The sequence below is a fragment of the Peromyscus maniculatus genome, chromosome 19, assembly GCF_049852395.1.
Source record: "Peromyscus maniculatus bairdii isolate BWxNUB_F1_BW_parent chromosome 19, HU_Pman_BW_mat_3.1, whole genome shotgun sequence".
NCBI lineage: Eukaryota > Metazoa > Chordata > Mammalia > Rodentia > Cricetidae > Peromyscus > Peromyscus maniculatus.
In genome coordinates, this window is record NC_134870.1 from 13,972,339 (window position 1) to 13,988,656 (window position 16,318).

At 45.0% G+C, this 16,318-nt stretch overlaps 1 protein-coding gene across 3 annotated transcripts in view; it reads left to right on the forward strand.

Annotated features, from left to right (window-relative positions):
- Nucleotides 1-13,949: 13,949 nt before the first annotated feature.
- Nucleotides 13,950-16,318, forward strand: part of Mapre2 (microtubule associated protein RP/EB family member 2) — a 150,458-nt gene continuing 148,089 nt past the window's right edge. Inside the window, exon 1 of one of the 3 annotated variants that reach the window (XM_006980114.4) lies at nucleotides 13,950-14,191. Coding sequence is in view for 1 of the 3 variants with exons in the window: in XM_076554832.1 (XP_076410947.1) it covers nucleotides 15,628-15,663 (36 nt within the window). In the remaining 2 variants the exon portion in view is untranslated. Of the gene's footprint in view, nucleotides 14,201-15,504; nucleotides 15,664-16,318 lie in introns of those variants that run through there. The other 2 variants (XM_076554833.1, XM_076554832.1) reach the window with 2 other exon arrangements.

The window sequence follows — 16,318 nt, forward strand, 5'->3', positions numbered from 1 at the left end:
AGAGGAGTCCTGAATGAGACTGCAGGGAATCTCAACAGGGGCGTACTTGGTTCATTCTTCAGTCACTTTTTTCCAGTCCTAATTGGGAGACAAAACTCCATGTGCACTCATGAGCAATGAACAGTAGAGATGTTTTGAAGAACAGGAAGCACATGGTGGCGAGGCAACCACATTGGTGTACCTCCAGAGCAACCCACTTGGGAATGTCAGGCAAGGCTCCCACCACGCAGGGCTTGCCCTCCATCCTTTGTTTTTACTTCAGAAAGTTGAGCCGAATTCCCAGAGCTAATGCACAGCCATACGCAGCAGCTGGATTTCTCAGAAGATCAAAGGGCATTGTTTCTAATTACTCTATTCAGAATTGGATGGAGACAAACATTTTTTAAAAACGGTAATAGTAAACACAAGAATTCACCTGAGGGTGTGGTTTAATGTACTATATAAGCAATGCTCTAAGTAGAGTGTGAGCAGCATTTCACTGGAACAGTTGTGGTCCTCCAGAAGCTTATTTCAAGGCTGTCAGTTCTGATATTCTCATATATGCTGAATTTCTTCTTTTATCACTTATGTGTCATATTCTAAAGAAAACTGTTATTTATCAATTCTGGATTGTAATTTGGGGATTAATCTTAATCTTCCTACCTTAGTGTTGCAGGAGACACACAGTAGTGCATCTATGATCGCCAATGTGTTCACTAGCTGAAACAATAAAGTGTGTTTATATAAAAACACTATATTAAAAGCAGGCGAGATGACTCAGCTGGTAATGAGCTTGTCATGCAATCCTGGTGACCTGAGCTCAATGTCTGAGACCATGTAAAGATGGAAGGAGAGAACTAACTCCATGAAGTCAGTCTCTAAGCTTCACAGGAGCACCAGGCCACACCCACACATCCACACCCCCACATCCAGCATACAAACAACAGTAATGATAAATAAACATTTTCCAAAGAAAATGACTATTTCAAAGGCTGTTAGTGAGGGAGGAGGAAGAGGTGTAAAGGGAAGAAGGAGAGGGGATAGTGAAGTTTATACTCGATGGAAGCAGACAGGGTGGGGCAGGGACTTGTACGCCATCAACCTCCTGATAGTCTACTGGCTAACTTTGGTGGTGGGAGGAGTGTCTGTACATCGAGAAGACACCAACTGTGTGTCCTACAATTTAAGTCAGCTCTGGCACTACTTGAAAGTAGCTTCAGGTCCCACAGGCTAAGGGCACAGTCTCAGAAGACTGAAGATCCCAACCTCAAAGCCAAGGGCAAATATGAACAAAGTCTAATGTAGGGATGGAAATGTCGCAATGAAACCGTGTCTTTGTATGCGAACCAAAAAATTACTTAGGAATAATGATAACTAAAATGCTTGGTGACATACTGCATGAATGTTGCGTGCGCGCGCGCACGCGCGCGCGCGTGTGTGTGTGTGTGTGTGTGTGTGTGTGTGTGTGTGTGTGTGATGTGCCTACAGAAAATTACACTTATGGCAATACTAAGGTCTTTTTAATAAATAATTTTGCAGAATATTTGTACACTATGAAGATGTGTCTTTGCCAAGGTGACTTCTGATTGGTTTAATAGGAAACTGAATGGCCAATAGCTAGGCAGGAGGTATAGGGAGAAAAAGGAAGAGGAGAAGAATCTAGGTGCACAGGAAACACAAGAGAAGAAACAGGAGGTGCAAGATGGAAGAGAGGAATGCCACGTGAAAGAATGCAGATTAATATAAATATGTTAATTTAAGTTATAAGAGCTCGTTAGGAACAAGCTTAAGCTATAGGCTGAGCTTTCACAATTAATAAGTCTCCATGTCATTATTTGGGAGCTGGCTGGCAGGACAGAAAAAGACTCATTACAAATAAATGCAACTGTTAAGTTACAAAGAAATAACAAAATATAGCAATGAAGATTTGGATTGAAAAAGCATGGGAAGAAAAATAATTCAAATCCAGACATATTTGTGTCCCTTTTTATGGATTCATCTGTTTATTCAAACGTACTTATTCACATCAGTAGCGAACTTCTGCCCTCCGGGGTTCTCCCATTGTGCTGTAAGCCTGTATTTAAGACCTTCTCCCTCCTTCAATAAACGACATTCGGCATTAAAAAATAAAAAATAAATAATTTTTTTTTTAAAAAGTACTTATTTGGCATCTGTCATGCTCAGACAGAGCTCTGCACTCCAGTGATAGGGAAGGGAGCAGTCTTACAGAATCCTTTGTCCCTACTGGCCTTACACTCCAGTGGAAAATCACTCCTACATGAGATAAATTCCAATAAGGAAAGCAAGCACAAAGGCTTGAAATAGTAAACGGCACAGGCTGCCATACACAACATAAAAAATACAAAATTTTACTTCATTTCTTTAAGATTTACTTATTTTATGTGCATTGGTGCTTTGCCTGCATGTGTGTCTGTGTGAAGGAGCTACAGACAGCTGTTAGCTACCCTGTGGGTGCTGGGAATTGAACCCCAGTCCTCTGGAAGAGTAGCTCATGCTGAGCCATCTCTATAGCTTGAAATATCAAATTTTAAAGAATTTCATTTCCCATTATTAATCACAAAACTGCATGAGGTAAGTGGTTAGGAACAGGATTGGATTGTATGAAACCTGAAAAAATCTACCTGCAGATAACCTGCCTGCTGGTACCTTGTTAGCAGGAGGTGGTGGATGAGGACAGCAAACTCTTTTCTTTCCTTACATGGTCAACATCCACACATTTCTACTCAGCAAAGTTTGGGGATAAGAGGAATTTCTGTGCCTCAAGCCATTCCCAGGAAGATTGACTCATGTCTATCATCAAGTCTGTTCTGACACACTTGGAAGTAGCATCAGGTCTCCCTACTAGGGATACACCCTAGAAGACTCCTTCCCACTTCAGACCCCAACCACAAATCCAGGCCTCCAGATTGTAGTTGGATTTTTTTTTTTTTTTTTTAGCTCTTTGCTCTTTGGGGAACAACCACCCAGCTCCCAAATAAATACACAGAGATTTATTCTTACTTATGAATGCTCGGCCTTAGCTTGGCTTGTTTCCAGCCAGCTTTTCTTAACTTAAATTATCCTATCTACCTTTTGCCTCTAGGCTTTTACCTTTCTCTAGTCTATATGCCTTTCTTCTTATGCCATGCCTTGCTGTGTAGCTGGATGGCTGGCCCCTGGAGTCCTCCTCCTTCTCTTGCCCCTTCCTCTTTCTCCTCCCAGATTTATCCTTCTATATATTCTCTCTGCCTGCTAGCCCCACCTATCCTTTCTCCTGCCTGGCTATTGGCCGTTCAGCTCTTTATTAGACCGTCAGGTGTTTTAGAGAGACAAAGTAACACAGCTTCACAGAGTTAAACAGATGCAACATAAAAGAATGCAACACATCTTGGCATCATCAAACAAATGTTCCACAGCATGAATGAATGTAACCCATCTTCAACTAATATTCCACAACACCAGATTCTCTGTACAACTGTCATAAATTGGAAAGTGGGTTCCCACCATCTCCACCGTGGGGTTGACTATTTTCTACAATGCTCAGAGAGTTTAGAAAAAACAGTTTGCTAATAGTTACTAGTTCACTGCAGAGGAGACTGCCAAGCCTGCAGATGAATAGCCAGGCAGAAACTGGGCACAGAACAAAATACAGAGCAAGGGACTAGAAGCTCCCCCGCTCTCCCTGGCTCACCACCCTGCTAGCATCCCCATGTACTCAGCCATCTGCTGGTCAACTCTGAACTCCATAGTCCAGGTATTTTTATGTAGGCTCCAACATGAGGACATAATCTTTTATTAACAAAATCCTTAACACTTCTCTTGTTATTGAAGGTGAGGATGTGTCACTGAAAATCCCAATTTATATTCATAGTTTGGTCTTCCTGTTCATCTATGCCATCCAGGAGCCCAGCAAGAGTCATCTCATTAGAACAATAGATGATCCTGTCATCCAAGGGATAGATGCTCTGTGTTAATCTTTGGGTAGCAAAGAATGAATACCAGAACAAGTGTCATTGGTGGGCTTGCTCACTCCTATCCTAGGAAATAAGTGGGATTTTAGGGTTTTCTAAACCTGTCAGCCTGTGTTTTTTTTATTGGGGAATTGATACCATTGATACTGAGAGTTATCAATAAGCAATGTTTATTGATTTCTGTTATTATAGTGTTATAGTATGGGTTTCCCTCAACTTTTGATTTTCTGGACTGGGATTATCTATTCCTTGTATTTTCTTGGGTATGGTTAACCTCTGCAGACTGAAGTTTTCCTTCTGGTGTTTCTGTGGAGCTGTATTGGTAGATAGAAATTTCTTGAATTCGGTTTTATTGTGGAATGTGTTTCTTTCTCTGTCTATTGAGATTGTATAACAGGTTCCCAGACCCTAGGACATCTGGCACCATGTTGGAGGCACCATTCTGACCTTAAAGCCGAGCATGTAGACCACAACATCTGCCAAAATGGGAACCAAGGCTGTGGTGGTTTGAATAAGGCTGGCCCATGTAGGCTCGTAGATTTGAATGCTTGGCCACCAGAGAATGGCACTAATTGAAAGGATTAGAAAGTATGGCCTTGTTGGCAGAAGTGTGTCACTGGTAGTGGGCTTTGAAGTTTCAAAAGCCTATGTCAAACCCAGAGTCTCTCTCTTCCTGCTGCCTGGGGATCCAGATGTAGAACTTTTAGCTCTTTCTCCAGTACCATGTCAGCCTGCATGCCACCATGCTTCCGGCCATGGTGATAATGGACTAAACATCTGAAACTGTAGCAAGCCCCCAGTTAAATGCTTTCTTTTATATGAGCTGCCTTGGTCATGGTGTCTCTTCACAGCAGTAGAACAGTGACTGAGACAAAGACTTAATCCATCAAAGACCAGGTCTGTAGATCCAGGATCCAGGAAAGTGCCTACATGCATTAGCCTTGCTTTTGACTTCAGTAGTTTTTCTTCTTCCCAACTGTTCTTATTAACAGAAGTGTGTCAACCAGGATGTGGGTTTTGTACATAAAAGACAAAGAATGATGAAGCTTGGGCCGCATGATTTGTGCAAGTCCCCCATGTAACCGCCGGCTGGCATCATAGACTTTCTATTCAGCTTTAAGAGTGTCCATAAGTGTTCTCTAGTGGACTAACCTCGCAACAACTGAGAGTTTTGCTTGATAGAATAGTCTGGGCTGACGTCTGTGGTTTCTCAGAGTTTGCAGAACATCCGTCCAGGCCCTTGGAGTCTCCACTGAGAAATCAGGTATAATTCTAATAGGTCTGCCTTTATATGTTACGTGGTCTTTTTCTCTTACAGCTTCTAATATTCTTTCTTTGTTCTGCATGTTTGGTATTTTGATTATTATGTGCTGAGGGGAATTTCTTTTCTCCAGTCTATTTGGTTTTCTTTATGCTTCTTATACCTTGATAGGCACCTCCTCCTTTAAGTTGGAGATATTTTCCTCTATGATTTTGTTGAAAATATTTTCTGTGCCTTTGACCTGGATTTTTCCTTCTTCCTCTATCCCTATTATTTGTAGATTTGGTCTTTTCATAGTGTCCCATATTCCCTGGGTGATTTGTGCCTGGATTTTTTTAGATTTAAAATTTTATTTGACTGAAGTACCCATTTATTCTCCCTTGTCTTTAAATGCCCAAGATTCTCTTTTTTGTGTCTTGTAATCTATTAGCTTACCTCTCAAATTTTTGTTTGACATTCTAAATTTTTCATTACCAGTTTTATTTCAGTTTGTGTTTTCTCTAGTGATTCTATTTTTTTGTTAACATTCTACTTTCATGTCTTGAGTTGTTCTTATTACTTCACTCAACTGTTTGTGTTTTCATGAACTTCACTAAGGGATTTATTCATATTCTCCTTAAGGTCCTGAACATATCCATAATTGCTGTTTTGAAGCCCTGCATTGTCTGGCACTGCTGCATTTCTCAGGGCTTGTTGCAATAGGGTTTCTGGTTTCTGGTGGAGGCATACTGTCTTAGCTGCTCACGTTTGTGTTAAGACACTGGGGTCTAGTCATTTGTAGTTACGATGTTTGAGGTGTTTCTTGGTGTCAATATCTCTTCTTATCTTTGTTGGGTGGGTGTTTCATTCTTTAGTTGCTGCAGAAGTGTGGTGGCTGTGGAGTCCCTGGTAGAGAGTGTTTCTACAGGTCAGCCAGTTACAGAAAGAAACCAAGATGGGCTAGGAGGAAAGACTAGGAGAGTCTTCAGAAAAGTATCAGTGAGATAGGGTCCACACCAAAAGGTGGAGAACACAGGGGATGGAGGCAGGGTAGGAGGAGGAGGCTGCAAAAGGACAAAGAATAAATCTGGAGAGACAGGATGAAAAGGCTGGGGGACCCTGTGTCCATACCAAAAGGTGGAGCCACCAGGGAATGGAGGTAGAGTGGGAGGGGCTTCTCCTGCAAGCAGGCTTCTGCTGGACTGAGAGTGAGTATAATGGAGGACAGGAATGATAACGAACATCATCTGAGTTCCAGCCAGTGTGGCCACTAGGAGTCCCTGATAGAACGTGTTTCTGCTGATGACCAGGTGACTCAAAGGAATAGGCATGCGCTACAGGAGAAGGCTGAAAGGACCAGCAGAAAAGACCTGAGCTGTGTCAGCACAAGTGGTGGAGTCCCCCGGAAGTAGAGGTGGGGTGGAAGGAGGGGTCCCTGTGGGCAAGATACACTAGGGCAAAGAATAAATCTGGAGGGCTGGAGAGATGGCTCAGAGGTTAACAGCACTGACTGCTCTTCCAGAGGTCCCGAGTTCAATTCCCAGCAACCACATGGTGGCTCACAACCATCTGTAATGAGATCTAGTGCCCTCTTCTGTTGTGCAGACATACATGCAGGCACAACACTGTACACATGATAAATAAATACATCTTTAATAAATAAATAAATAAATAAATAAATAAATAAATAAATAAATAAATAAATAAATAAATCTAGAGAAATACAGATGTTAGAGCCAGGGAACCCCGGTCCGCACCAAGAGATGGAGTTCCCAGGGCATTGGGAAAGATATTTTAAGATCATTTTAGAGAGGACTGCAGACCAAGAAATTAAAGTTACTGTAAAAAAAGATCATCTGACTTTCAGACTTTTATTTATAGCACTCCCCAGACTTCTTCCTGGGATCTCTTGGGTACCTCTGATTTAACATGTCCTAAACTGAGCTCTGTATCCTGCTCAGTTTATCTAACATACATCCCATTTCATCATCTCCAGTTCCACTGTCCATTTAGACCGGACACACACACACACACACACAAACACACACACACACACACACACAAACACACACACACACACACACACACACACACACACACACACACACACACACACACACACAACCTCTGCTCTCCATCCTGACACTGTTTGAAGGATTTTGCTCTTCCTGACTCCATATTGTTGAAGCCATCTTCCTAAAAGTGGGCCAGATCCCAGATGCCTTTTCTCCAACATTGTTTCGGTTTCCTTTTGCCTACATACTAAGCAAAATTTTCATCTCATACTTCTATGTTAATAATACAAGCATACATGGTATTGTAGTCATATATTATACACATAAAATATCACAAAATGTAAAATTGGAACCTTGAAATGAAAATGAAGTAAATTCTATTTTGTGTGCTATTTACTGATGGGAGGTTAAAATCAATTGCTATCACCTAAACATTGTTTAGTGAGAGCAATGTGAGTAAATAGGTTTCATAATTTTGGAAATTCTTTTTTCTTTGGTTTTTTTTTTTTTTTTTTTTTTTTTTTTTTTTTTTTTGAGACAGGGTTTCTCTGTGTAGCTTTAGTGCCTGTCCTGGAACACACTCTGTAGACCAGGCTGACTTTGAACTCACAGAGATCCACCTGGCTCTGCTGGGATTAAAGGTATGCGCCACCACCACCCCAGCGGAACTTTTATTTGTTTGTTTGAGACAGCCTATCCCTGAGCAGTCAAGGCTGACATCAAATTCATTATTTACAGGGCTTCCAACTTGCCATCCCCAAGCCTCGGGCTCCTGAGTACAGGGATGACATGTGAGCTTCACCACACATGGCTAATTTGGAGAAGCTGTGGTGTGATAAGGTCACTTAATAAATCTGAGTGACAGCAGTCGATTTTGATGTTTAGGGTGATGGCTCTGAGAGCCTCTAACTGTGCTTCCCAGGGAGCCGCACATGCAAGTGAAGGATATGATTGGATAAAATTATAATTGTTCCATTTTCAAAGGCACTTACAGATTTTGAAGGGCTTTTCTGAGAATATACTGCTGTCCATACTGTTTCTGCTGTCTTCAGTCATTTTAAATTATCCATGTTTTACAGGCTGAGTTTGTCAAACTAGATAATGTAATACATAAATCTATTTAAGTACATGTAAATAGCTGATAAGTGGAAGATTCCTTTAAGAATTAGTAGAGATTAATTAAGGACACTCTTTCATGCTGTCGATTCCAACCCTCCCCTCAGAATTCCTTGAGTTTGGTACATAGATCCCTGCGAATCTCACACCAGCTCAAGTTGGGGCCAATGTCAATGCTAATTACTGGTAAAGCCTCAGTCCTCTAGACAAAGTAATGCATTAACGGGACCTCTGCCTTCAATGTGCACTGTGATAAGACAGTTCTGGTCATCATGGTCTGGGCCTCCTGCTGCTCCTGAGGCACGGGAGGAGGGTTTTGAGTTCAAGGCCACACTGAGTGACTGAGCAAGACCCTATCTCAAAACAAAACCACAGGCAAAAGGAAAAGGCCTGGGGCTGGAGTTTCACGATGGAGCACTTGTCTGGTGTGGAGCACTTGTCTGGCGTGTGCTGAGCCTATCCCAGAACTGAGAAACACAGTGGGGGCGGGGAAGGTGAAAAAAACAAACATGAAAAACTGTTGCCTTGGCTCCACCTTCTCTAAGCAGCATTAAGAACTATACACCCACCCTACTTCTTTGTATGTGATTGTATTTCCAGTGTGTCATAAAATGATAAGCACTCTGTCACAGAATGACTTTTGAACCTTCGTTATACTTTAAACAAAGCCTATGCTTCCTAAGCACATTGTGTAATGAGCCTATTTCCTCTTCCATTCGGTTTCTTTATGGGGACATCAGAGTCGGCTACCATTAAAGCTAAACGCTGGGGAGACATTTAAACTGGACTGCCTGACAGACACACTTTAGCCAACCTGAAAATACTTGCTCCTAGGAATCCACACACACTTTGGAGTTGGTGGGACTAGGTGCTTTAGACAGCACCAGGCAGTGATCTCAGAACACTGTCATCTGATGGCACTTTTACTATCCATCTTAATAAACACTGTCAGAGCTTGGTAATGGGCACTTTCATCTCAGTCTTAGGTGCCGTTAGCCATATATTTCTAAGTGGTTCTCTGTAGCATATCTCCTGAGGTTACAGATTGTATCCAAGGCAATAGCACAACTTAGCAAAGACTCAAGGGGGTGGGGGCCAGTCAGACAGAGAAGGGACTGAGCAAAAAGGTCACAACTTTAAAGTCCTGTGCGTTGGATGTTTGTACAAATGTGTAGTAGAAGCTGTCGGAATTTTAGGGAATGATCATGTTTTACAAAAGCAGTTACTGGGGAACAGTTTTATAGAGTGTAGTCACTGATATATGTGTTCAGAGACAACACAAGATTGAAAGCAAAACCATGACTCAGTACCCTGCAGCATATAATATCTTATACCTGTACTACATTCTAGATTTTACATCAGGCATCAGTGTTTATCCCTTACAAATATATGAAGTAAGGGAAGATATATGTGGCAGATTTAGCTGATACAATCTTAGCCCTTTAGCAAAACCTCAACGCTTTCTGAAAATCATTTTATTTTTCTCACATTATTATCAGCAAATTTTTCTCATTTGTGAGCTTATTTTTCTCTTGAAAGGCTGTAATGTAATGTTCCCGTGAACATGACCAGAAAATTCTTTGTCAAAGGCATAGTTCAGATGATCATGCAGATGACCTAGGATAATTTTATCTTAATGACTTTCCCCTATTTTTTGTTGTTATTGTTGTTTTAAGATTTCATTCTTTACACACATACATTCATCCAAACTTAAAAATATATATCATAATTGTCAACAAAAGTGTAGTCTTACACATTTAAGGTAGATAAGATCCCTGGGGAAGAACCAAGACAGTATGTCACAGATGAGTCTGGACGACCAGAGCCTGGAGTAGACTGAGCTGGAGTAGACTGTGTTAGTTATTTAGCTGCATTGTGTTCTTACTCAGCAAGGAAGTGTCACGAAACACGACAGAATCCGCTTATAAGAGTTTATTAGAGATAAAGGGATAGAGAGAGCGCAGGCCTGTGGGAGAGACACATACGTGGAGAAGAAGAGAAGGAGAGAGAGAGGGAACCTGGAACATGGCGCTCCGCTTTAAAACCGGCTGGGGGCGTGGCCAGGTCACGTCACTACTCCACGCGTGTGCGTAGATCACATGGTCACATTGTGCGCTTACGTGGCCATGAAACGTCACGGATCCTGGTTATGCGAGACGCCTTGACCCGGAAATGCCTATCCTGACTGGAATTGGCTAGGCGGAAGTGTCCGCCTGGTATATGCGACCGTGGGGGCGTGTTGTGAACCCTTCAGACTGAGCTAGAGTAGAATCAACTGGAGTAGACTGAGCTGGAATGGACTCAGCCGGAGTAGCCTGAGCTGGAGTACACTGGCCTGGAGTAGGAGTAGATTGGCCTGGAGTAGACTGACCTGGAGTAGACTGGCCTGGAGTAGACTGGCCTGGAGTAGACTGGCCTGGAGTAGACTGAGCTGGAGTAGAATGAGCTGGAGTGGACTGAACTGAAGTAGACTGACCTGGAGTAGACTGAGCTGGAGTACACTGGCCTGGAGTAGACAAGTGTTTTTCTCGTTCATATTGTATTAAAACAGCACCACATTAATGGTCCCCACTCCAAATGCCACACAGTGATACAGTCTCCCAACTGTAATTTCTGCTTTAGTTTAATTTTATCCTTAACTTCCTCTAAATGGATCACTGTGGGTGATATTATCCACTATCACAAACTTACTACTTCCTGTTCCCTTTGAGCATATAGTTCCTTAAAGTTTGAACTTAGCATAACGTCCTTTAAGCAATGCAATTGAGAAAAGCCTTGGGTCATTTGTGAGTGAAAGCACTCAGGTTCTCAGGTTTGGTGTGCAATCCCTTCTGCTCCTTTTCCTGTTTTATGCTCAGGGAGATGTCAAAGGAATGAAGCAGGTTGGAAAGACAAGGATCAAGGACAGCTTCCCTGGAGCCTTTTTGTGTATTCAACCACTGAGATTTTGGTAGCATTTGTTACAGCAGCAAAGTCTGTCCTATCCTGAAGGACACGGTCTCTCCCCAGTTGTGTTCACACTGTCATCCTCTGGGCAACAGCTCATGGCTCTTACACCAGTAAGTCGCATTCACATATGAGTTGATGACAGCGTTGAAGACAAAGTCTAGAGGAAATACCAAGGAACAGCAGGAAGGTAGCTGAGATAGATCATACTGTGTATCCACACGCTCGTCAGGTCCCTAGATCACTAGTAGAAGGTTGTTCAATGCAGGCGCCCAGCTTGATATAACACAGAAGTGTCAATGTTATGAGAGGTAGGAGTTTTAGACCACACTAAAGGCTTCTGGGGGTTTCAGTGGAAATGCACAGCAAATATGTGTGATCTGTGAGTTTGAGTTACAGCCTGGTCTACATAGTGAGTTCTAGGACAGCTGGGGCTAGGCAGAGAGATCCTGTCTCAAAAATACCACCCCATCCATACCCCTAGAAGACAGCACAGGTTTAAATCAAAGTTATTGTGGTAGGCATGGTCTGAGTGTTGGTACAGTAGCAGAGCGCTTACCTGACACCTAAGAAGTCCCAGATTCAAACCTCAGGACCACACCACCGCCAAAGTTAATTTTATAAGCACAGACTAAAAGAAACTAAAGACTTGAATGCTAAAGCTATAACTAACCACCACCACCCCTTTTCTTTTTTCTGAGACACAGTTTCTCTGTGTAGTCCTTGCTGTCCTGGAGCTCACTTTGTAGACAGGGACTTGGGAAGAAGTGAAGGATGTAGGTATGGATTCAGAAGTAATCTCCACACACTTGAAAACTGAACTAAAACATAAATTGAATTTGTGAGGCAGTTGGTAGAGAGGGGAAGAATTAATCTTAGAAATACCTATATTTGGGGCACAGAGGGAGCAGGGCAAGCAGGGAATGGGAAGTACAATGACATCCCCATTCATCCTGACAGCTAAGAATATCAGATCTTCATTAATAAAGCCATTTATATTTAAATTTCAAGTTTTTTAATGAGGAGGGAAAATGCACAGCTCCTTAACAATCCATTTACTCACTCCATATTAAAATAGATTACCCATCCACCGGGCAGCTGGGCATTATCTGTAATAAAAAGCAAAATGATTTTTTAATTCAGTGTCTGAGAACCAATTCGTCACAATTTAAAGTAGAAAATGAACTTTTTGAACAAATATGATTTGCTCTGCACTGTGGCCAATTTTGATTCATGACACAAACACCTGCTTGTCTGGTGTGCTGTGAGAATGACCATTGTTTGTGGGGCGCACGATTACCTTATCCCTACACCATTTACACCAGACTCCTGCAAGCATGCTGAGCATCCCATCTGCTCTGATGACCCCAGCAGTTAATTAGCTCACGCTTCCTAAACGTTGGTGTGTCAGGCACTATGGAGGTCCTGGCTTGTCCTCCCTGGGCCTGTAGTGAGCTGGGTATTTATGCTGTGGTGGTTAACATCATCAAATTGGCGGGGTCTAGAGTCACCTAGGAGACAAATCTCTGAGACTGGATTAACCCAGGTAGGAAGAGCCATCCTAAATGTGGGTAGCACCATCCCATAGGCTGTGGTTTCAGAATGGATACAAAGGAGACAGCATTCCTTGCTCTCCGCTGTCTCACCAGCTGCCTCACACTCCTGCCGCCATTCCTTCCCTGACATGATGGAAAACTGGCCCCTCCTCCCTCGAGCTGCATTTGCTGGCCTTTTCTCATAGCAACCCGGAGAATAATTAATACCAGTCCCATCTTACAGCCAGAGAGCCGGGCAGCCAGAATGCAACAAGGGCTGGCTGGTGTCAAAGTGTGCTCTAAGCCTTGTATTCAAACTAGCACTTACATCACTTAGGAGTTCACTAGGCACACAGAATCTAAGCTCAAGGCTGGATCTACTCACATCCGAATTGGATTCTAACAAGGTCCCCAGGGGATCCACCTGCAGGAGAAACTGGGTGAATGCTGTGCTAAGTCAACCCCTACAAGGATTTTTTAATGGACACTGGAGGAGATGCATTCTTCCCCTTAGTTAGCAGGGAAGGGTGGGGTCCTCAGGATGAGGCTGACCCTTCTCTCTGGGGACCAAAGGAAGGAGTCCCACAACAATCTGTTTCGGATTCAGACACTGGAGAGTATTGTGAACAGCAGTGGTCGGGACCACTTCCAAGAGCAGCAGATACTGAGCCTGGTCTTGAGGCCCGAACATTTTCTTAGTTCATTTCATTAAAAAAAAAAAAAAAAAAAAAAAAAAAAAGAAGCTGCTGTTCCAGATGGGCAAGTGCCCACATCAAATCGTCTTCCGGAGTGAGTTTCCCGAGTCCGGAACCTATTTTCCAGCTTGAACCCAAACATCAACAGAATCGAAAGGTAGATTTGGAACCTCAATGCAGCATAGTTACTAAATCATTAATCGCGCCATCGGGCAAAGAGGTGCTTCTTTTAATTAATATTCATGAAGCAATAAGTATGCCCCCTCATTATCCAGCAGGCCCTAGGAGTGAGTGGAGATCCTAGGCGCAGGTACTTCATTCAGGGTGGGACTTCGCCTTTGGATCCTTTCGGCAAGCTTCGCCCTCCTGCTCCGCTGGCGGCAGCCATCCGCTCTCTCCCTTTCTTCCCCCGCCCCCTTTTCCCTCGGTCACCAGTTCAGCCGGTCTGACCCAGAGTTCCCCTGAGAATCACCTCGAACCTGGGGGTCCCCTCCACAGCTGGGGTCTCCACCTGCACCCCGCACCCGGAGAAGAGGCGGACGCCCGGGGGTGGGGGGCTCTCCGGAGTGGACGCCGATGGTGGCAGACGGCGAGTCACGTGAGCCTGTGGAGGCGGAGCGTGGCCGGCTGAGGGGGTGGAGAAAACAAAGCCCCCAGCTGTCAGCAGAGGAAGGAGGCGACAACGCCGGAGCAGGTGAGTCAAGTACGTTCAAAGCTGTACAGCCCTGGCGCACCCCGACACCCTTTGCCCTGGGTGGGTCCCTCCCAGGCCCCGCGTTGGCCGCGCCTCCCCCACCCCCGCCCGGGTCTGCTGACTGCAGATCGCGGAGCAAGCGGATCCCGGGGTCTCCGAGCCCATCAAGAAGTTATCCAGCCAGGGGTGTGCACGCAGCCGCGCTCTTACGGGTCGCCCCTCTCTTTGGGTGGGTGGGGGGCTAGAGCAGTAGACCCCAAGAAGAGGAAGGGAGTCAGAGCTGCCACGCTGGCAGACACAAAGTGCACTGGCCGGAGAGTGAAGACTGAGGCCACCTAGGAGAGGGGGACTTGTGGGTGCGCGCCCTCGGAGCTCGGCCCCTCCTGCTGGAGGACCGGGACGCGGGGGCTGAGAGCCCCCGGAGCTCCTAGAAGCTGCGCACTTTGGAGCAAACCAAGAAGTGTGCCGCGCGCGCGCCCACAGTCTGGAGTGCATCCCCGGATCCCCAAGCTCTGCTGCCGCCCCCGGTGCGTCCTGTCTGGGGACACTGGTCACGCGGCTGGGACCGATCTCTCCTGGATCCGGGACTTGGGGGACCCGGTGTGTGGCAAGGAAAGTGGATTGCTAGTCTGGTCCTGAGGGGTTCGGCAGGGAGCACCCGCAGAGAGAGAGGGCTACTCGAAGACCACCACTCTGATTTGGAGGGGCATTCTTCAGTCTACCCTACTAAGTGCTGCGCCGGAACCAAAAGTGAGGCCACAAAGGCTCAGAAAGCGGGGCGGATTAAAAAAAAAGACCCTCCTCTCTAAATCTGAGCCTTAGGCAAAGAGGACTTCCAACCAGAAAGAGCAAGAGGGTCTGGTCACTTTGAGTCACTTTGCCAAGCCAGTGTCAGAGGCGCAGCTGCCGCCTGGGAGGAATGGAGCTGCGGCCATTGGACCAGGAGCCTTTGTCTTAACCTCCAGTCCCCTTCTGCTGGTCCTCGTTGGGCCAGTGGCGCGCTGAATAATTAATATTCCTAACATTAACTGTCCCTCCACCTCAGCTCCAGACACCCCTGCAGTCCCTCTTTACACCCCCTAACTCCCAGCAGGTATTCACTACTTCCTCATGTCCAATCCTTTTCTGGAAAAATTAAATAAAGTGATCCAGACCCACAAGATGACTGCCAAAAGCACCACAGAGGGCAGGGGTCCATGCAAAAATCAAGGGTTAAGTAAATACCCACGCCCGCGCGTGCCTGCGCACAGGGAGTAGAGGAGTCGCAAGAACTTTCTTGATTAGCATAAGTATCTGCCCCGGGGCCGCGGTGCAAGGCGGAGGCACTGCCCTGGCTTAGGTACAAGAGAAGTCCAGTCTTGAATGAAGTCTGAGCAGGACCTGCTTCTAATCTGAGAGGACCTCGGGGGTGCCACTTGGCGGAACCGGACGCTAGGATGAAACAGATCAGAGAGCAAAGGGTAATCAGAAAGGTAATGCGGGGTGCTTCTCTTGGATACCAGGCAAAGTGGTGGCGGCGGTGGGGAAGTGCTCGCCCAGCCAGCGTCCCTCTTGTTAACACCGGGCTTTGCTGTCACTTTTGTCTCCCAAGCTAACACATCAGCTGGGAAAGTGTCTTGTGCCATTGATCTCTGAAATAGGGTGGTCTTTGGAAAGCTCCCTTTGCGGCGCGAGCTCTGATTTCCAAACTTGGCTTCGTCGTGGAATCACCTGTGGAGGGAGATTTAGGGATTCCTGGTAGCTACATCCCATCCTAAACCATTTAAGTCAGATTGTTGGCGGGGTGGGGCGAGATCTCAGCATTATTGGTATTAAACAAAACTTCCAGGTGATTCCACTGCATAGCTGGTCGAGAACCACTTTGGTAACAGCAACATGGTTGTGTTACAAGATGCCCCTTTAACTACTTGAGTGGGTGAGAGAGAAAGAGAGAGGACACTGAAACTGGGGTGTCAGTGACTCACACCGTATGGCAGATGACTGTCATCTGGAGGCCTGGCAGGTTGTGACATCTCCCCACAATATTTTCCCCTTCCCTGCCTGGGGTCTGGTTATTGCTGGATATTTGGAAGTTCACTGTCCATGCCTAGTGTGTGCACTGTTGTTAAGGGAGACGGAGAGAAACTT